This window comes from Acinonyx jubatus, chromosome B1, assembly GCF_027475565.1.
Source record: "Acinonyx jubatus isolate Ajub_Pintada_27869175 chromosome B1, VMU_Ajub_asm_v1.0, whole genome shotgun sequence".
NCBI classification, from domain to species: Eukaryota; Metazoa; Chordata; class Mammalia; order Carnivora; family Felidae; genus Acinonyx; species Acinonyx jubatus.
In genome coordinates, this window is record NC_069382.1 from 185,601,724 (window position 1) to 185,625,452 (window position 23,729).

At 35.3% G+C, this 23,729-nt stretch overlaps 1 protein-coding gene across 4 annotated transcripts in view; it reads right to left on the bottom strand.

Moving 5' to 3' along the window:
- The window catches only part of SLIT2 (slit guidance ligand 2), a 373,799-nt gene that overhangs the window by 120,367 nt on the left and 229,703 nt on the right, over positions 1 to 23,729 (bottom strand). For all 4 annotated transcript variants that reach the window (XM_053217522.1, XM_053217521.1, XM_015085043.3 and 1 more), the window contains 4 exons: positions 19,811 to 19,882; positions 13,989 to 14,060; positions 11,268 to 11,431; positions 9,006 to 9,144 (listed from right to left, as the gene is read on the bottom strand). In XM_053217522.1, the coding sequence (XP_053073497.1) occupies positions 9,006 to 9,144; positions 11,268 to 11,431; positions 13,989 to 14,060; positions 19,811 to 19,882 (447 nt within the window). The remainder of the gene's footprint in view (positions 1 to 9,005; positions 9,145 to 11,267; positions 11,432 to 13,988; positions 14,061 to 19,810; positions 19,883 to 23,729) is intronic.

Sequence of the window (23,729 nt, forward strand, 5' to 3'; positions counted from 1 at the left end):
ATCTTGATCTTGGCAATCAGTCCACAATGATTTGATGAGTTTATCAAATCATCACATTGTACACTTTACATATATGCAATTGCATTTGTCAATTATTCCTCAATAAAATTGGGAGGAGAAAAGAAAAAAATTGGGGGGAAATAGGTAATAATTTTCTTATCATGAATGCATATTATTAATAAACAGTGATTCTATCCACATAATGGATGTATGCAGCTTTTTAAAGATAGTTATCTCACTATTTCACTCAATAACAGTTAAAGATTATTGAAGATACACATATGAAATTGAAAATTCTGCCAAAATAAATATGAAAGCACTCCAATATTATTAGTGAACTCAAGAATAGTCTATGGAACTACAAGTATAGCTAAATTTATAAATTTATTTTATATAATTTATCTTACATTTTTCTTTTGCTGTGGAATTATCAAAGCTACTGTATGGATTATACTAAGCATGGCTACTGATAACTAAGAATACATATGAAATGCTTGTTCTGAGGGAACATGATAGAGATCTTTGTTTTGTTCACTGAATAATGAATTGGCTCTCTGCATTCGGTAGGAAGCTAAATTATGATGTCTTTTTTCTGGGCCCTTAATTCAGGATGGAATCATAATAAAATGCAGCAATTATAATCCAAAAGCACAAGGAAATAAAAATTAAGAATGAGCAAAGTGTGTATGAACTTCTCTCACATCAAATGACTTTCTGACTACCAATCCCATAAAATACATTGCCAGAAAGGATTCACACTATGTATATACTTTGATGACAGCTTTCTTTTGATCTTAAGATTGTTTACTTAGTGACATTTCTAGACAAAATTATATTACTTGATAGAAGAAAAGCTAGTTTCTGCCTGAGATTTGGGGGCTACATAGCACATTTCTGTTATTGGAAGAAATTCAGAACCAAATACATAAATGCAGCTAATTCTCCACATCAAAGTAGGAACGTAGAATGATAGCTCCATATTTGAAATCTGGTTTCGCTAAAAATGTATGACATTATTTTCTACATTACAAAAGAATTGAAAGGTTTCTGCTAACCTTCAGAAATATATAGCTTCCTACATTGTGTTTCAGTAGGTCCAAAGCAAGTGTATTTTTCTTTTATCAAAAAAAAAGGCTGGACACAAGATGATTTTGTTAAAGTACCAGGTCATAATTATTTCTACTAGACATAGAATATGAGAGTGTTATTCATTAGCATGCAAAGCACAAAATTATAAGAATATAAACTGCAAAGCCAGAAGTCTGGCATATGCTATATGCTAGCTTAATTCTGTGAGTGGATCTGAGGTAAGAAAAATATCTGGAATGTGTAAAACTTCAAAATGCTAACAAAGTTCTCCAGTTGTTATCAAATGCTCTAGTAAAACTTTCAACAAACTTTCATTTTTATACTACTTTCTTAACTTTGCCTATTTTCTCTTGTGCTTCATAACTCTTAAGTTGGATGTATCTCTAAATTTTTTCAATACTTTCATAATGACACAATTAAATACTTTCACAGTGAAAACTCACTTTGAAATTATCAGCCTACTTTTTATTTAGCAAGGCAAACTCAGATTATGGACTATTTCTTTCACACCATATTAAAATGGTATAATTTGCTTTATTTAGACATTTTATCTATGTTGTCTAAAAAGTAGAGTCAAGGTAATTTATATGTGTTACAAAAATTAGTCGAACGGCATGCTGCATTTATTTTTTTATTTTCAAAATTTTAGCATATGAGAAGAAAATCAACCAATAACACAATAACAGCACTAGCTGTGTTATTAGCTGAGACATCACTGAGTCCATGGTAAATAAAAAGTCACACCTAATTTCATGAATACCTATAACTCTCTTAAGAAGCTAGTGTAGAATGGGTGATTTAAAAACATGTTAATCAAATGGAACTTTGGCATCCCTATAGAAAGTCAGATGACTTTGACACACAGTATGTGGATTCAGTTTGGCAAGTATTATTTATTAGAATTAAGGATTCAAAAATTTGAAAGGGGCAAATGCAGGAATAGCCTGCAAAAAGGGCTTAAATGTATATGGGAAGAATGTCTCAACGGAAATGGAAGAAAACATGCATTTTAAAAGTTGTATTCATGGGGCGTCTGGGTGGTTCAGTGGGTTAAGTGACTGACTCTTGATTGCAGCTCAGGTCATGATCCCACGGCTAGTGAATTCAAGCTCTGTGTCGGGCTCTGTGCTGATGGCACGGAGCCTGCTTGGGATTCTCTCTTTCCCTCTCTCTCTGCCCCTCCCCCAGTACACTCACTCTCTCTCAGAATAAATAAATAAACTTAAAAATTAAGTTATATTCAATATCATAAAAGATTGTAATAAGATACAGCATTTAAGAGTCCCTTCTTTTTTTCACTTTATAATTATGCGTGAAGTGACACAGAGGAAACAAAAAGAGCAAAGTACTCTGAGCCCTCACATCTAACCTCCATCACTGTAAGTCTCTTTGAAGGAACCTTCTTTATTGCTGGCAGAGTAAAAGCAGACCCGTAGTTTACACAAAGATGAGTTTCCTTTCCATTTCACCTATTTGAATAGTGTGTCGGAAAAAAAATGCATTATACCTTCTGACAATTTCCAATCCATCTTAGAAAACATTGAGACAACCTCAGAAGACCTGAGAACTCTCCTACCATCTTTTCCTTTTCCATAATTTGAACTTCTCCCTGACCTCCTTCTCTCAAACAAATAAAGGAAAGAATTGTATGGTTCTCAGCTTCGGGGTCTTAAACAACCAAGAGTGAAGGCAGTCAGACATAGGTAAACAAGACCTACTAAATTGTTACAACCTATGTTCTTACTAACTATTCTCCATGATTTATGGTACTTCGGCATAATGGTTTGAACAGGTGATATGCCACAGAAAATCTATAACTAGATTGAAGAGAACTAAATGTCTACTTTATAGCAATCCATCATACCATACTCAAAATTTTATATCTCAAACGTGATGTAAGAAATTAATTCTGAGGATTTGATATATAGAGAATCAATTTGCTATTAATAATTTTGTTGCCATGGGCCAGATCACGTAAGACTTGCCTTAGGCCTTCTATCTGTATGAAAAGAAGGTTTTAAACAGCAGAGTTCAAAGCAGCAAAATGCTGGGAAGATTTCAGCGGGGGTAAGATCTTCTTTCTTTCTTTTTTTTTTTTTTAATAATATTTTTAATTTATTTTGAGAGACAGAGAGAGAGAGACAATGAGAGAGAGAGAGAGAGAGTACAAGTGGGGGAGGGACAGAGACAGAAGGAGACAGAGACTCTGCAGTAGGCTTTAGGCTCTGAGCCTTCAGCACAGAGCTGGACACGGGGCTCGAACCCACGACCCACGAGATCATGACCTGAGCTAAAGTTGGCCGCTTAACCAACTGAACCGCCCAGGTGCCCCAAGAGCTTCTTTCTTTTATATTTACTTTACCTTCTACTACTCCACATTCTATTTTTCCCTCTCTGTCTTCATTAGTCCATATTCCCGTGTCACATTTTCTGTTTATCATGAAGAATGGAGGTTTGGAGGCGCTCCAGAATGTGTGCCCTGGACCCCTTCTATTTGCCCCCAACACTGTTCTTTACTCCATCCCACTATGCTAAGTGTTGGCACAGAAATGGTAAGGAAAACAGACATAGTCCTGCCCTTTTTAAGCTTACAGTCTATTAAGGATAATTTGATATTAATCAAAATACCAACTTCAACTGCTATAAGTTCTATGCAGATAAAATCCAGGGACGTGTGAGAATATTTGACAGAGAATAGGAGAGATGACACACACTATAATAGTGTATATAATAGTTGTAGTAGAAAGTAATATGAAATAGCTCTTAGTTTTGCACACATTCCTATACCTTAATGCCTGCCTTTATGCTCCATCTATGTTCTCTTCATATGTAAGTTTCTCAAAGCTTCTCTTGCCCTGTTTTCTGAGTATCGGCTAGCCTTTCCTTCTGATTTTTTCAATTCTCTCTTCTACGGTAGCCCAACAAGCCCACGCCATGTTTATCTTTCTTTGGAACTGGATCAATGAAAGAACATGAGCTCCAGAATCAAGTTAAGTCTCAGACTGAGGCCAGCATAGCTGCTTCACAACTGAAAACACTTTTAAACACAATCTCTGAACATTGTGGGCCTTATTCACAAAACAAAACAAACAGCAAAGTGAAGTTGTCAGTTTTGAAGGATTTGAGGTAAATGTCTATAAGGTTCATTACTGGAAAAATATGGCCTTGGAGAAAGATGTCTAAGACTTAACTACAGAGTGACTGAATTAATGTATCTAAAGAAGGAGGCTACTAGTAGGTACTGAATGGGTCGGCCTAGAACAGAGAAAAAAAAAGGAGCTCCCAGACACATGTAGAGAGTGGAGTCCAAGCCAGTATGGGGAATAGAGAAATTTAACAAATGAATTTTAAGTATTTATAGCTCCATTTTAGCTCTTGCCATTAGATATCCTATTCATTAACTTTCACTTACTGTATACTTAAAAGCACCATTTTTTTTCTACAGGGAAATAATGGGCTGCTTCTTCAGGTTTTATTTTTAATCTTGTTCAGTATAGCTTATTTTAGAGATAATTGCACTGTAAATGCTTAAATTATCCATTTATTCTGTATTTATTTGCTATTTATCAAGTGCCTATTATATGCCACATTCTAGATTTGTACCTGGGTATTCAGTGGTGATCAGAACAGAACTAGTTCCTGACTCTGACTTCATAGTTTCTACTTCAGTAGGGTAGACAGGTTTAAATAAACATGCAAATATACATATATAAACAAAATATAATAACTATACACACATTATCTCTGTATCTATATTCTATGTATCTCCTGGACCATATAAAATCATCAGGATGATGAGGCTTCTTGGAAAAATCCACCAACATTCATCTAGCATATGTTCCTGCATTAGTTTTCCTATTTTAAGATTCCATAAACACCGCTATCAAAAGTCAATGAGAAAAATCACATGATATAATGTGCGTGCAGCATCCAACACTGTTAGATAGATGTTGGTCTCTTTCCACTCCTCCTCCTACAAATTATTCCAATTCTAACTTTAAAAGAATGTTTCCCATCTCTCTTAACAAATAATTGCCTGAGCAAATACCAGAAGTGTGAAATTATAGTTGTAAGCACAATGCAGAAGAAAGAAAAGTTGAGTCAAGTTTTTCTACCTAGAATAACAGGCAGTAGATCATTCCTTGATGTAGCACTTACATACTTTCTTTTTGTTAGAATTCTATGACGAGACAGGTGCAGGAACAAAGACATAGCACACACAGAAGGAAATCAACTCAACAGCATTGAATGAAATGCCTGACAACTTGCAGTAAAGAAATTCTACTTATAATTTATGGCAAAATCCAGATTAAAAATTATTTGAAAAATATGAAGGGAAGTTATAATTTTCAGTTCATCTTGAATTAAAAACTTGGAATCTATAAAAACAAAAAAATATGTACAGCTTTACTTCCACATTTTATGAATCATACTGATGTTCTTATACTAATAAAAATAAAAGAGTAATAAAAGAAATGAGTTACTAAGCTAGTACGTTACGCCACTATAATGAATGGTAATGGGGTATTTTGTTGGAGTTGAAGATCAATATGATTTATTACCAGATGCTCTACTGATAAAGCTGATAATGTAATAATCAGAGAAGTGAAATTCACCTAGAGCTTCACATATGTTTTCATCTTTACTTATAAATTTAATTTATTGTAGCTTTATCTGATATACCATCTCCTCAATACAGGCAAACCCAATGGGACATATTATTTAGTGTAACTTTTATGTACTAAAGTCCACAATAATACAAAATCTATACAGCATACAAAATAGAAGAAACACTCTGTTGTAAAAAATAAAATAGCCTACATGAGATAAACCACTTTAAATATCACACATTACTTTTGGTCTATCTACAACTCACTGGTCTTTTGTCAATCCGTGGCGGTGTTTCAGTCCTTCCTATAATCAGGACTTGATCCACTGGCTCCTGTGTGCTCCCACAGGGGAGCATTGTGCTCCCACAGAGATCTTACCACCTCACACTCTCATTTCTCTCTAACAGCATTGTCTCTGACTTCCTAATGATTGCAGCTTTCTGCATCTTCAAATCAATCCTGGTCTGTCCTTCATAGTGACGATCGTTTTTTTTCAAAAAACCCTTTTCGCAGATAAACGAAGCCCCTTCCTCTCTTACCTATTCTGGCCCTCTGCTGCTTTTACTGAGTTCGCTTGGGTTTCTCTTTTCTTGTTCTCCTTTCTATTGGCCATTTCATGGATTTAACCATCAACTTTTATTTTGTATTATTAATTACTTCAAAATCTTTGTCTCAAGTCCTTGTCTTCCTCCAATTTACCACAGTCTGTATTATTTTGATACCTCTAAAAGTCCCATCGGTGCTTTAGGATTTCACAAATTTTGTTCACCGTCATCTTTCTTCCCAACTTTTGTCCTGCCCTTTAGCCTCTTACATGCAATAATAAAACCACCAGTTCCCCATCCCTCACACTTAATTCTGGCATCATCTTTGGCTCATTTTTCTCCATTAGTCCCTCATCTCACCAAATACCCAATCCCATGAATTCTGCTCCTATATTAACTACCCTACCTGCTTTTACCCCACAGCTACACAGCTCCTGCTTTTATGACATCTCCCCTCCATCAACATGATAGCCACCTAAGGAGGCCTCTTGCCTGGCAATGGGGTCTTTTGCCAACTGCTGGCGCACAGCTGTAAGATTAATTCTTGGAGATTCAGATTAAAACTCCTGTTTTCAAGTGCATTCCAAATAAAGACTTAGGTCCTTATACTATGTAGGCCTTCTATGAACTGGCTCCAGTCTACCTTTCCAATGTTATTTTCCTGCATTCTCTCGGGATCCAAATGCCATACTGAGCCCCTGTTTGGTTGCATCTTGCATTTCCATTGTTAGTGCCTACGCTTATGATGTTCTGGTCATTTTGAAAGCCCTGTCCTCATTTTTGCATTTCCATTCAATACCAATTCTTCAAGGCCTATCTCGGATGTTACCTCTTATAATAACACTTCAACGATCAAAGTATCACTTATTGAATTACTACTATATACTAAGCATATGTATTATTTCACTTCAAATGAACAACAACCCTTATGTTCAGGTGAGGAGACAGGCTTGCAGAGGATAAATAACTTGCCTACAGTCTCACAGATAGTGAATGGTAGGTGGACTTGTGCTTCTAACTAAAGCTTTCTGCCTTTAATTAACCACTGTAACTTGACCCCCACTTTACACCCTCTGCATAAATGCCTTGAACTTCATTTGTTCCCCTCTTACAACGTGTATTAATTTGTACCTCATGTCATAGCTTTCAATTTGTGTCCAATTTGCTAGTCACTTGATGGAAGATCTCTGGAAAATTCGTGCTGCCTTTTATAACAATAAGTGTTTACCTAATAAATGCTGTTGCCTGGATAGATAAATATATTATTTCCCTATTTGAAAACTTACTATGTCTATTATCTAGTTCCTCTTATATTACCTCTCCTGATTAAGATAAAATCCTTCATTAATCTGTGGCTTTAAAATTATACGTAGATGTCTTTTCTGAGGCATTATTTTGCATGATGCCTCAACACGCACCTATTACTCTAATTAGGATTGACTGTACAATCTCTAAAACATAATGCTCACCACCACCTCTGTCCTTCATCCCTGACATTTCTCTTTTGTGCAATGTCACCCACCTCTTCCAAAACGATATATTATGCTTTTTTCAAGGTTCAGCTAAAAAATTCTCATAAATGTCTTCCATGAGCAAAGTAGCTTCCATTGACTAAAATTTCGATGACTATAATATTATGTGCATACATTATTTCATGTCTTTGCCAAACCTCCACAGATTCTAGCGTCTTCACAGATGATCATGTCTTACACTGCAAAGCTCTAAGAATACTCTTAAGTACATATTAGATATTTTAAATAATGTTAGTGGGTCTTGTGAATTAACGTTATTCACATGTAAAGTAAATTAGAGCAGTTAACTGGCAAAAAATGCATAGTTTTTGAAAATAACTTAATTTTTGTGCCTACTATGTAGACTTATAAGGACTTAATCTTACTTTACCATTTCAATTCAAAACACTCAAAACTATTTATTTAAACTTTGGAACTGAACTCTAAAATAATAATATAATGAGCTGAGTGGCTATGAGGTGCTGTCTTAGTTAATGGATATTGAGGTAAAGATTTTCCCTAATGCTTTCTTCTCAAGGTGAGAAAAACAGTTCATTTGACATCTTACATGACCTTGTTTTATCCACATGACTTCTATCTGGCAAGGACAATGCACCCAGCAGCTGCATACAAAATAGATATGAAATTCTTTGCCAAGACAATTTAACTTTTGATAGAGACAGCCATTGGTTCAAATAGATTAAAATGCTCACTAATTTAAAAATCTTATATATTTTGACTTTATAATTATATCTTTTTTGTATTTTATGGTAGACCATACAATAGTCAAAACAGCGACACTGCTTTATAAAAGTGAGCTCTTAAAGAGGCAGAACATCATCTAGTTCTGTCGTTCCTATGATTTATTACCCCAGTTTGGTCCTTCTTTTAGAACCTGGACAGGAGCAGATCTCCAGATCCAAATGGTCAGACTATGTACAACCACTCTTATTTTTTCCTAAATAGCCTACTAACACCTTCCCAGTGAAAAGGGAAAGAACTATTTATTCTGAAAGTGCATTCTTTTTAATTCTACCTATGTTAAAAAAAAAAAAAAAGAAAGAAAAATCCTAACCTCTTCAACAAGGTAATTTCTTCAACAGAGTAAGGCTCAGTACAATTCTGCAAGGAATATCTGTCTAAGTTAGTTGATGCATATTTGCCTTCGATAAACCCAGAGTCTCTAAAGAAAGTCATGGTTTGGGTCACTGTGGAGGTGGAGAGATGAGAGGGAATTTCAGGGCACATACATTTCTGTGATGGTCTCTGGCAGATTCGTGGGGATCTCAGTGAGACCTTTCCCACGACAGTCTACGATATTGTTGCTACAGGTACAAGCAGCTGGACAGTGCAAAACACTGCAAGAAGGAGCCATAAATGACTGGTGACCTGAAAAAGAAACAAACAACAATAACAGTTTCCCTCCTGAAAGTCATCATTGTGAAATTTATGAGTTCATCTCAAACAACAAAACATGTTATTTAACAGAAACGTATTTCTCTAAATATCTGAGCATAAAATGGGCCTGTATTTCTAAGATATATTTTAGGAAGCATGCATTTATAGTTCTGGGTCAACACTCAGATGAAGCAAATGAGATTCTTAAAACTAATTATGAAAATGATAATTTTTCCCACTTGAAATAATTGTTAAGAAAGGCTAAACTCAGACCGGAAACTAGAATTTGATTCAAAACGATTCTGAGTTCCAAAAAAAGCAGCAGTGTCAGACTAACCTATATTTCATTTCTAATAAGCTTCAAGAGAATTTGGTCTTTACTAAATGTATGTAGCATAATGTACTGTACTTTAAAAAAAGAAAGGAGAACAGACATAACTGTTGATTCTAAATAAGTAATTGTGTACCAATAAATGTGGGGGAAATTAGATCTTGCTAAGCTTCAAATCTTGGTAGGTTCAAAATCTGCCTTTTCTCTGAAGTTATAATAGTTTGTAACAAGCCATTCTGTAATTGTTAAGCTAGGTAGTTCTATTTTTGGCTTCCATAGCCTGCGATTTTAGCATTAAGTAGTTACCTGTGTGTATGTATTTTTACTACTCAGTATTTGGAAACAAAACTGTTTTGAAATGAGATTTCACTGTTGGAATGATGAACGACAGAATGGCGGCCGTGCTGTACTGAATGGGAATCTGCACACACAGTTTACTGGAGCAGGACAAACCCTCTCTGATCTGCAGGGAGAGGGCCTGAGCGATCAGAATGCCGGGAAGGGGCTGCAGGCCAGTCACTAACCCAAGCCCTCTTAACAAGCTCTCAACCGTTATAAAAATAGTCTCAGTCTAAAAAAGAAACATGAACTTGCCTTCTTCCTCATCTAGAAAACAGGAAGGGAAAAGTGAAGAGAGAAAAAAAGTGGTTAGTAACAGTTTGTTAGTCATTTCATTATTTAATTTTCTTAAAAAGCAATCAGACCTAAGGAGAACATTCCATGTCATTATAAGAAAATTTTGTTTGGGTTATAAGAAGTGTGGAGAAGTACACAAAAGGGTCTAAAAGATAACGATAAATGAGAATTCTGTACTCATATGTCTTCAATCCTCTAAGGAACTATTTGTGATGTGTTATATATATTTAAACATTTTGTGTGACTGTATCTTGAACAGACACTTCTGAAGCAGAACTATATATATATATATATATATATATATATATATATACACACACACACACATACATATATGATAAATTATGCTAATATGGATCAGGTAATATTAACATTTTATAAATAAGTATAAACATAAATATAAATATATATGAATTGGCAATCAGATTGCCTAAGCTTGAGATCCATGGATTCAACTATATGACCTTGGACAAGGCTTCTTAGCATCTTTTTCCTCAACAGTTTAATCTCTAATATAGATATAATATTATATCTCACTACAGTTGTTCTAAGGCAGGTGAAATGAGCTAAGTATATGTGAAATACTTAGGCTGGTGATCAAACATATAGAAAGAACTAAGTAAATGTTACTTGATATTTTACATAGGTCACGCCTAATTTTCGTTTTCAGATTTTCATCACTAAAGCTACTCATTTATCTCTTTCCTGTAGAGGTGAACCACTAGTATGCACGGAAAGTGCTTTGTCACTCTGCAACTACAGTTGAGATACTTTCCTGAATTTTCCAGCAAGATGAATCATATTTCCATTTGTTAACATAAAAGTAGATCTAAATTATTACATAACAGCAAAATAAGTAGCAAACAGAATTTAAATCTAGGAATCTCCTATATTTCCCCAGGAGTGAAAATTGAAAAACCTTTCATCATACATTAAGTACGAGTAATCTGTAATGGCCAATCACTCACAAATGTCTTAGAACATATTATCAATATCACTGAAACCGAGGATTCCCATGGAGTGATTAGTGCACAATTGCACATGTTAGTGAGCAAAACACTGAAACTTTTAAAGCATGCGTTCTCCACAGCTCTCTTACATAGAAGCAAAAAATAATATGACAACATAAAGGTTCTTTCTCTCTTACCACTGCAGACAAATTCTCGTTTTTGAACCTCAGCTACATTATGGCCCCTCAGGTGGGATGGACCCATACACTGAGTGTAGAGACCAACCCGGGGCCTTTGTCGCAACCAGTCAGAGAGCCAGGCGAGGTGACAGTCGCAATATAGGTTGTTCGAATGGAGGCGACTACATAAGAAGAAGGGACGTTTAAGGCAAGAAAACAAAATAGTTATTCCAAGAATTAAAAAATGTATTCATAATAATATGTAACTTTATTTCTTAACATGTAAGTAGATAAAGCTTAGTAAGTCCCAACCTAATTATTTTTCTAAAAATGATGAGAATCAACTTACTCTTCATTTACTGCCAAGTTAAGCAAATATACAGAAGCTTGAACACGACCATAAAAATAGTTTTCTTACGTTCACTCAAAACGGTAAAAAGAAATAGGTATGTCCAAGGCAAATTGCTCTGCAGTCCCCACATACTGGTGGCCAATTGGGGTGGGGTGGGGGCGGGGCCATATAAATAAAAGTTGTGGCTCCCAGTATGAGTTATCAGTTAGTCCTGCTGTTGTTAGTTTCTGTAAAAACTGCTTGCAAAATCTTTTTTGCAGGTCACTTTCGTTTTTTGCTGAACAAGATAGAATAATAATTCAATATAAAACACTTCTTTCATGTCCCTATTCTGATTTCCTTCTTTTTGTTTAATAGCAGAAAAAGGGATTAGCTGCTTTGGGCTCTTGGGACCCTATCCTCAAAGAGCAGGAACTGAAATGAAAAGACATAAATGGCTAGGAGTGAAGGAATTAAGTGAGCCCCCTCTCTATGTTGGCAGTGATCCATACCAGAGCATGGAGCCACTCCAAGTGGCAAATAGCACTTTTCCATTAATAAAATATCAGACAAATGTATCCACTAAATTAGGTAAATGACTTCAAATTGGCTTTTATGTTTTCTCAAACTAAAGAAAAGGACATCCAAAACTATAAATCAAAGCATCATTTCCAGAATCATCTATGACACAGTAATACCATTTTAGTCCTTTTTAGCTGATGTGCTCAATTCTAACCCAATAACAGTAATGGATATTAAAACATGGAACTCAGTCCAGAAAGATAATTGGACCATAAAAGTGGAATTTTTAAGTAGCAATGATAATATAGAATAATGAAACACCAAAGCAAGGGAATTTCAAGTTAGATAACTATTTTACATTCTCCTTGAGCCTGTGTAGATATGGAACAGACTGTCTTGCATCAAAACTTAGACGGCGTGCCACCAAACAAAATGCCACATTGCTACATTTTGGGAAAGCTGGGTGACCTCCGGTTCAGTTTGTTTGGAAGTCAGAGTGGCATCCTTTGGAAACCGCTTAGCACACTCCACCTCGCTGTTCTCTAAATATTTTCATCTAAACCAAGCCCGTTACAATAATCCAGTTAGGTGTGTACAAATTTAAAATGAGAGAACATAAAACTTTAAAAACCTGATTAGCAAGACAAACGCTAATGGATTTCTGTAGGAAAATAAGGCATACTATCAAAAACGTGGATGATGGATATTTCTACAGTCTTGGTGGCTTTATTTTCTCAAGGATTAAGAGCTTGTTCAGTTTGTTTTTACAAATCACTAAAGGTAATGAGGAGCTAATTTCATCAAATATAGTCTGAGTGAACTATATTTGGTATTAATTTGGTCAAATTAGGCTCAACCGAAGAGTACCAAGGAAATAAAATTTATGTTATATCTGCATACTTTGAGAATTTCTTTATTTTGTTAAGTCATATTCCAAGGAAATGATCATGTTGTGTTGTATCATACACAGAGCTACATTTTAGTGAGAGAGGGAAAAAAAAAAGGACTTTAAGATTGGTGTTACCTAATTCATTAAAAAGCTGGCAATTCAAATGATTTTTCATTAAAGAGAAAAAAATAAAAGCTATATGTTTCCAGTTATAACCTACTGTAAAATGAAAACTATTTTGAAAACCCAATCAAAATTTATGTTCCCTACTTAAAAACACATATTATTCCAGAACTCCAAAGCTTTGGTCATGTTTCCCACCATTTCCCACATGTGGTATATAATGTATTTTTAAGGTCAAGGTGATTCTTAAACCCCATTCAAATGAGATTTATCTCTGAAAATGCTTTAACTAAATATCCCCATGCTGAGCTTTAAAGATTATTTTTTCTCCAAGAGAAAAAAAACAGTTGTAGCAAATACTTTACTAGGAAACAAGTTTTTATTCACCTAAAATATTTTAATGTCCATCTCCTGAAAAGATATTTTTAAATAAAAATGCTGACACAACCTTAATTATAGAAGCACTGGAGGGTTATGGTGTAATTTTACATTACAAAGAATGTTGGAGAGCCAGTTTAGCTTTATTAGGTCGGCTTGCTGTACAGTAATAAAATCATAAAGATTTACCATTTATCATTTCTGACAGCCAATCAAGGAGTCTTACATTTCTTAATGAAATGTGACCTCCACAATAGCTCAAAGTAAACGTCCCCCCTCCAACTTTCCATAATGCATATCATTTAAAGGAAAGCTTTCGTGTTTTCAGAATAATAGTTCATTTATTCAAATACCATATCTAGTACTTTTTAAAAAGTGGTGTTTGCCTGGTCTACCCCATAATGAACTTGTGGTACTGTTTTTTGTTTACTAAAAATGGTACTTAAGGGGAACCCTTAATTGATGACATTGACATATATACATTGCGGCTACTTACAAAGTCCTAAGTTTAGGCATATGGTTGAAACTTGCCACAGAAAGTCTAGTAATGTTGTTATTGTTGAGAGTGCTGTAGAATAAAACAAAAAAAGTTAGAAATTTTAGGTAATTAAAATTTACTGATCATTCTATATGATAATACAGAGAATGCTTCTTGCAACTATGTTTATGCAGGGCAACTATCTGGTAGAGACGGCATAAAGAATGCCCCATGTTATAAACAAGAGGATAAATAAATGCCATACTTTAACACTTTACTATGCATTCAGCTTTATTAAATATTTATTACAGATTTATGTCTTTAGCCATAATGTCTTTGACTATTCACATATTGCTTTATGCACCATGGGTATGCATGTGTGTGTATTTATGACACTGGTTAAGGAATAACATGAGGCAGTCAACAATTAGTAAAATTGGGCAGTTACACTTCCTTAGAGGGGCACTATGTATAATTAGTGTCATGAGTAAATGAACATATTTGAAATTTCCAAATTAAATTTCATAGCAATAGCACAGAATTGGTTTTGTCAGATCCTGGAACACAGTCCTGCTAATTATTCTCTATTGTGGACATCAGCCATTGTTGAAATCTGAGTAGTGAGAACGATATCTACATTTGGTACTTGCATTGGGTAGGGATAAAGTGTCAGGCTAGGGCAGTTTATTAAAAGCTTAATACACTCTAATACTTCTTTACTTAAAATTTTTTATTGTTTATTTTTGAGAGACAGAGAGAGCATGAGTAGGAGAGGGGCAGAGAGAGAGGGAGACACAGAATCCGAAGCAGGCTCCAGGCTCTGAGCTGTCAGCACAGAGCCCAATGCAGGGCTCAAACTCACGGACTGTGAAATAACGACCTGACCCGAAGTCAGACGCTTAACCGACTGAGCCACCCGGGCACCCTGTACATTCTAATACTTCTAAGTCTAGGCACATATCCTGTCCCTTGCAAACTTCCATGTGGTACAGATCACGGTTTCTGGATGCTGGAGTCAGGAAGATGGGCAACCAAGGGAGAGACAGTGAAAATAAGCATAACTCTTGCTTGGTTCAAATTGTTACTACTTTTCCCCTAACACAGGCATTGTTGTATTATTATGGCTTTTCTACTACCACTACAACTACTACCCATTCATTCATCTAATATTTCCTAGATGGCTCTTCATTTTATGGCAACATGGAACAGTATAAAATAAATCAGGCATAAAACCTGTCCTAAAATAGCATATTGTCCAAGTGGGAAGATGGAGTACAAATTATAAAAACTTATAGTTAATAACATGAAGAAGAGATTGTTTTTCTCCCTTTGGGGAAGTCTGGTTATGACAAGAAAGTGAGAAGGAGGCTATCCCAGGGCTGTGTTTGTGCAATGCGAATACGGACAATGATTCTAGTATGGAGAAGACACCATGATGTGGTGAGCAAAGTGGGCAAGTTCCTGAGGGAGTCAGGATGACAGGATCAACGGCCCACAGATGCAATTTGATAATGGAGAAAGGTTTGAATTAGACTATGCAAATTCTCTTGCCAATGGAGGCTGGGCAGGGAAGTAAATGAGAGAAGCAGGATGCGTGTTAAGAAACGCAACAGGGACGAGAGATGGAGTGGAGCAGGCAGAGGGCTGGGGTCACTGGAGACCCTGGTAAGCGAGCGATGACACTCTCTGTCATAGCAGCTAGTCCTCAGCTCCGATGGACCACTGCTCCGTGCTAATGGAAGGCTGCCAACCGATCTGATGTTCTCAGGAGACGCTGGAAACAGAAAATTTCAGATCTGTCCTCCTAATTTTTAAATACTGGCAACTAATTCGGACATTTCAAAGAGTCTGTGGGCTACATCTGTTTGGACGAAAGCAGGATACATTTATGAGGCCACTTTTGGCCAGCTGGAGGCTGCAGTTGTGAATGGTATGATTTGGGGTGTTCAGGGGTTCAGGGATTCACTTGAACTTCTCAGTAAAGTGGGGCACAGAGGCTACCGATCTAGAAGACACACTTTCTTTTCTTACCCAGTTTTGCAATGTATTGAATGATATAAAAACTAATGCAACTGATTGAAGTAAGTTGCACAGGCGAAAAAAAATCCCACTTTATGAAGGACCTATAAAGCACTGAATTGGTTGGTTCACGTTATCTAAAAGCCTGTAGCATTTTTCTGTACTCAAGTGAAATGAGATTTTTTTTTCAAACGCCATTAAAATATATCCTGATGTTTGAACTAAAAGGTTTCACTTCTCAAAGGGATTTACTTTCAAATGACCCCTTTTCCCACCCTCAAAATTTATGCTGACTTTATATGGCTAAAATCTTCAGAGTACATAACATACTGAAATGTGACTTTAGGGATAACATTTTTTAAAGTAATTCATCACATGCAGTAGGCATGCATTAATTTTGAACTCTAATTTCTTATGATTCCACACCAAAGAGTGTTTTCATTGAATGCTGAAGCTGGTGGCTATCAGTCTGGAGTCTTTTCTCAAAATGTCACTTTGCAAAGTGCAGCTGAAGAAATAGATTATCTTAGTGGTTTTATTCAGTATTGATGTGGCAAAGTGATATTGACATTGATACCTGATAGTGGACCGATATGTGGAACCAATGAAATTAAATTATTTTAAAATTAATAATAAATATTTGCTAATTACATCTGATGACATGTATGTTATGGTCGTGACTAATTCCTATTCTGAAACAATGCAAATGTATCTATTGTACTTCTTTATTTGTGAACACTTTCTTCTAAACGAAACTATATTTCTATGTTCAACCTCAAGATTTTCTTTTTGCAGCAAGAATATATTCTTGTACAAAAGTACATTTTGATGTACAAATACGAAATTTTAGTTTTGGTAATCATATAGTTACTCTCAGACTTAGATCTTGATTTATTCTTTCTTATTCCCTTAGTGCTCAGCATAGGATTTGGCGGAGTCTGATATTTAATGGATATGAATCACTATGTCTCGATTCAATTAAATGATGCCTATTTTATGGAAAAGAAATAAAACAAACAATACAAAACTAGATGTTGTCCAAAGAAACAGAAAACATTGATCTAGATTTAGTTTCCAATGTTATTTTTGAGATGGTATCTTCATATTAAAAACAGAGACATTTCTGAATCATACCAATCAGAATTCCACAATTTGCCAGGTTGCCATGAACATACAAGTGATAGACTGACTCCCCTTGCTTTCGTTTACCTGGACTTTTCCTTCTCAAACTTTATTCACTCTCTTTACCCTAATTTATATCTTAATTTAACAAATTTTGTCAATGGTCCAGTATGATTACTTCCATCCCCTTGTTTTGCCTCAGTATAATCATACATTGAGAAATGGCTCATGGAATTAAAAGTTTTAAGAAGATCTAAAACATTGGGAGTCTGAAATTTAAGGTGATTTGCAAATTAATTAATTCTTCATTATCTCCACATAATAAGAAGATATATTGTAACGGGTCATAGACGCTAAAAATAAGAAAAACAGACAACTTTCTTTCTGGAAATGTTTCTAATAGAATAACTTTTCATTTACATGACAAGAGATTTGGGCTTGATAAATCCCAGTCTTTGGTATTTCATCCAATTACCCTTAAATTTTTCAAAGAATAATTTCTCCAAAGATTCTATGAATTACGAAGATTTAAAAATGAACACATATTAAAAGAATGTCTGCTTGACTTTGTCAAATTTGAATATAAAATATTTAAATTGTTTTGAAAGAATTCACACTTTCTTGTATCATGTACTAATGTTAATTTTTTCTTTTTTTTAGCAAACACACTCTGACCATTATAGATCTCTTTGAAACCTATATATTAAGGACCCCAAAAGAGTTCCTAACACTTTGGATTTTGATTTTTACTCCATGAACCATAGAACATTTTTTACTCTTTGTTGTGTTTCAAGACACAACAAGAGGGTCTTGGTAAAGTTACCTTCTAGATATTTTGCTAATATGACAAATACAACGCAGGAGGTGATTGTATCATCACAAACTTACTCTTCTAAAAACACTGTTTACTTTATAACAAATAAGCAAATGAATAGTTACTGTATTTGTGGATAGAGTTTTCAATGCCTAGCACAGTGCTTGGCATAGAGTAGGTATTGTGTGCGTGTGTGTGCGTGTGTGTGTGTGTGTGTGTGTTATACGTGAATTATTTAAGCTCTTTTAATGAATAACAAAGTACTTTATGGGATTTTAGTCCATCCACAATATTCAGCAAATTTTCCATAAAATGTTTGGTGTCATTCCTATTCCTAGTTAGAAGCACCTACTTAGTAACACATTCTTGGCCTGATCAGCTCCATTCAATTAAGTAACACTCAGGGTTGTCTCTTCATATACCAAGTTTATGACACTGACTATGGTTTTGACATCAGACTGCTATCATGAAATCATAGTTGTATCCTAACTATTCTGACTCTGAAATAGCAACAGTGAGCTTTGTATATTAATGGGTCTGAAACACAACTAGTGGCGTTATTAAACACAATGTGTATGATAAGCACTCTGAATAGGTTTCCTATAGAAAAAATTAGGCTGTTACCAACAGAAAGAAAGGTTAACTTCTCATGATGTGGGTAGACAACAGTATATATCTTACAACACGATTTATCTCAATCGACTAACTCTTACATTAAGTCCTTAAAAATAACCAGTAACTTTGCACATGACACAGCTACAAGTTCCATACATCTACTTGCAATTAAAATCAAAATCATATATAAAATATTGATTAAATAAGCTATTTTGTTGAGACCTCAAACTTTCTTTCTTGAATTCCATTCTGTTCCTCAAACTCAATTTATAAAGTAATGGGATCTTTTTTTTTTTTTTTTTCCGGAAGGATATCACGAGTCCCAGATAACTTTTACCACATGGACTAAAATTGCCAAACCTCTTCAACATTTAAGTCAATTTTTGAATTTCTGAATAAATTTAGCCAGGGATGAACTGTAGCACAGAAAAATATTTTATATGGGGGGAGAAATGTGTAAATATATTCAAAAAGCTAGACTTGTGAGTCTCTGGCTGGAAAAAAAAAAATTCCAGAAATGTACAGGCAGCTTCAATGGCTTGAGTAACTCTAGTTTACATTAAAATAATTTCTCATCATAATAATTCCATTAAAATTATTGTACCAAGTCAAAGGTCTGTAGAGACTACCGGGTTGCCTCTAGTCCATTTTGTCAGCCATGTCTACCCAGTAAGGAAAGAGAGAGGATGCCAGTTATAATTCAAGTCTGTGTGCTGTGCTTTCCTAAGTCAGTGTGAAGACTTTAAAATGGACCCAATGGGCAACCTATTAGAATCAGAAAAGCAGATTTCTAGAATCACCTTTCAAAAATGATGCTATCTGGTTAAAAATGGCATTTTAAAATGAGACAACATCTTTCCATTGCATGGCAACTATATAATAACCCAACTCGTCAGAAACTAAGAAGTTCATTTTTTATTGTAATTTTTCTTATACAACTGCTTTTATCCTAATATTTGGCAATTCTAGGGAGACTCACCAGTCCTTTGAATGAGAATATTTTGTTACAAGGAGAAACACTTGAAAGATGGTATTGTGAACATTTGAATGTCCTCCTTAAATAGACATTTTCGCCTAAATATGCGGAAATGATACCCACGGCTGTGCACACACACATTTCAACTCATATATTCCCCATGAGTTATTTAAGGTATCTTTATAAGAGACCATTTTGACGCTAGGTTTCGAGCGAGCAGATAAGCTTCCACATTAGCACTCCCCAGACACAAAGCCCCCGTTCAAAAGAGTAAGAGAAACAAGCAATACTTACAGCACTTCAAGGTCCCGGAGAGCCCTAAATGCTCCATCTTCAATACAGCTGATCTGGTTGTAATCCAGTTGCCTGTAAATAGATTAGAAGAATATAAGTAAAAGGCTGGAGACTAGCAGCGCTGGGTGAAAAGAAGTCTCCTGAAGGGTCTCCGAAGCTCTGACTGCACTAACTGAAATGCTCTCAGAAATACACTCATCCGCTTAAGAATGTCACAAGCCATTCTGGCCTCGGTGCCGCTACTGAAATCTCTTTTTGTTCTGAACTGTCTGTGCAAATAGCAGCCCTTGGAAAGCTCCAGTAAATAATAACTGCATCTTATATTAAATGCCATAGGAATGCAATTTCATTACATCAAGAAAAGCTATCCATTAAGAGCTTTCAGCGTCATCTTGCTGAAACAATTTCATTAAGGTAAAGGACTGTAAATCACTTAATGTCACATGCACCCCCTCAGTGACCTAACAGAATCCATTTATCAGAGAAGCCCAGCTGCATGTTAATTTCACTATCCTTGGCAAGAAAGAGCAAGACTACTTTTAGGTTTCCTTCTTTTAAAAGCAGTTTTCCTTCGAGAACTCCCAGTCAAGAGAGAGAAATGAGGTCCCACACACCTCCCTGCTATTCTCAACCAGGAATACACTTTAGAAAGCCAGTCTTGTTCTACGTGAATATTCACCATTCCCATGATTTGCAATTGTTCGTTACATGCGAATTCTCTGCACTGTAAATATGACATACTTTTCAATTAAGAAACTTCCCAAATTTCCAGAAGTTTTTAAAGTATTAAAAATTGATTTTTTTTTTACTTTCCTCAAAGATGCTAATTTTAGCTCCAAACGCTATGAACACATACTGCAGCAACATCATTAAAACACTACATATACCTTTGGCAAAAAGTTTAAAAGCTTTCTCAGTTCCTTCTAAATAATACGAAATGCAAACAAATGGATGTTCTCTTGTAGTTTGAGCACTTATTTGTTAAAATTTAAAGATGAAAACTAACAAGCAAACAAACAAAAACAAAGTTGCTCCAAATTTGGTGAAGTTGGCTTTTCCTGCTAGTTGTTTCTGGAACTAAAATTTCCTTTATCCATGCCGAGGAATTTGTTTGAAATAAACAGCTAATAAGTATGAAATCCTATCTGTCCTATCTTTACATTGTTTTTTTTTTTTTTAAATAAGCAGCTGTTATTTAAACTAGTAGCTTGCTGCTTAGCGATATTCTTATTCCAGTAAAGAAAGAGCATTTTAATGGTTCACTTGAGACAGAAACAAAATGTTTGATGAACTGGTCAGGTGAGTTGTCAGTTCTTCATGAATTGGGAGGGAATGCAAATGTACAGGGGTAAGACTATGATCTTCATACAAATGAATCTTGCCCTTGTTTCAAGTGCGAAATACACCAAAAGGGCTAATTTACATTTGAGGTGTGTTCTTAAAAAGAATTGTTTAAACATTCCTATAAAATAGCTGTTTCTCTCAGAAGGATACTGAATAAAGGTGCAATGATTTAATCCAGTGACTTTCAGAGGGGCCTCTTCAAATTCCTTACTTTAGAAATTATGTACATAGAGAATGTCTCATGAAATATACATCTCATTTTTAAGAAGGTCTCTAGGGGACATAAGACTACCTTGATGTCATGCAAATGGTACAATCTAGGACATGCAACATAAAAAAAAAAAAAAACAACTCTGGAGAAGATATGCTTTTATTGCTTTTATAAACTAAGGCTTTCCCCAAATAATAGGTACCATCCATGCTACTGTAATAGCTTAAAGCATTTCTAGTTATTAGGAAGTAATGCAGAAGTATAATTTTATTTTCTAAGAAGACTTTTAAAGCTTCATGATGTAATATGGATGCTGTGGTTCCAAGAAAACACTTCCATTCTTGGGCACTTTTGATTTTTACAGATTAAATTCATTTAACAATTAAGTTAACAGCCTTTTTATTTTAAAGTGCTAAATATATATCTACACTACTATTCTCTAACCTCTTGAACAATTTATCAAAGCCATTTAAATTAGTACAATGGCATGAAGTGTTACCCTTGACACACTACAAAAGAGAAATTGTTTCCAGACAAATTGGCAAAATCTTTTAATGCTATCAAATTTGCCTAATGCAGTCTCCAGGTTAATCTGTAAAAGGGTGAGCTGTATGTTTGCCCATATCTTATTATCCTTAGCTGTCAATGTATAAATCAGTGCTGACACTGCTTCTTTTAAATCATGCATACTATAACAAAGGGGAAGCCCTAGCATGCCAGAAAGCACTCAAGCGAATCTCGTTCTACAGGGACTGAAAAGCAGATTTCCCTATACCACCAGAAGTTGAGATGCTGCCGAAAAGTTGGTAATTTCACCCCTGTTCTACATGGCTCATGGTTACAAGCTTCTTCTGATTCTTAGCAGAAACTTAAGTCCTTCTTGGTGCTAAAGCATTAAGAATATCTGGCTCTCATAGGACCAAAGTTTTCCTTAAAAGTTTTCTGAATGCACCGTATCTCAGGCCATGCATCTTCTGAGAACAAAGGTATTTTTTTGAAAAAAGTCACTCGTATGAAAGGACAAGCAAAATAATTTTTTCGTCAATTGGTGGACTTTGTTAAATCCAAAGGAGTGTTTACATGAAGTGTTGTGCCTGCTCTGACTGTTCCTGAGAAAATCTCTCTGCACTAACCTCCACTTGTCTGTATATGATTCAAGAGAAAGACTGTCAAAACTATGCAAAAGCATACTTTATTTCAGTGCTTCTGGACTATTTTTCTGCACTTTTGTTTTCTTTTCTCTTACCCACTTCACTTCCTTCTCTACTACCCTGCAAAGCCCGGGCACTTCTGCTGCCTGTAAATAGGAAAGGATCTGTTCTCAGCCATGCATTTAGTGACAGGTTGATTCTGTTTAGATGTGATTTCCAATAGTGCAATGAAATTATTCTGAATTAAGGAATTAGTAAGAGGAGAGGTTTTTTTTTTCCCCCACTTCTCCAAAAAGTAATGTTACAATTATTCAGTCAAACACGGGGCAAATTAGTTGATCTTTGGATAATGAGGGCACTAAGATACATCAGAGACAGCTTCAGGACCTTTCCTGGCACAGGGTCACGTACCATTGAGAAGCAAGCTAGCACTTTTCTCATTTTCCGGGGAGAAAGAATGGTACAGATATTATTATCGGTGATACCTTTCAGACCTTCAGCCGACGAATCTTAGCACAGACTTCTGTGTCTTCTCTCCCGTACTTCCTACATCCTGGCTCCTCTGTTTCTGTGTGAATTCTAAATTCTATCTCCATCTGATCCTTCACTGTCTTAGTTTGTAAGTGTGTGTTTTGAACCAAGTGCTTTATCTTTAATTTTACGAAAATGATGATGTTAAAAAGAATGGAAACCTTCGAGGTCTCTCTCAGGATTAACATTCTATGATGGTCTTCTCATTCCTAACCACTTGTACTCTGGTCTCCTCAAGTAACACTAGCCTGCTGGGTTTAACTTTCCCTGCTACTGGTAAATGTAGTCTTGGGTAACGCACAAGAATCTCATTATCTGGCGGTATGACTCTGTGCCTCACACATGTAAAATTTCTAAACCTGATCTGATTGTCTTTAACACTAAAAATAATTTAGTCTAGTTTCATATTTGGATTAATTCTAGATATGAATATATATATATATGTGTATATTCATATAGTGCTGCGAAATACCAATTTTAGATATGGGCACATAAAAGACAGAAAGATCGAACATTTGCTTACTTGGCATACTGAAATATAACCGGAGATACTGCATTCTGTTACCTTTATGGTTTTTTTTTTTTCAGGAATTTCCTGTTTTCTGTTATTCAAATTTGGATACCATACTGTTTGAATCACATATATAAAACTCACATTCCTGCATTAACTGCGGTTGCTTTT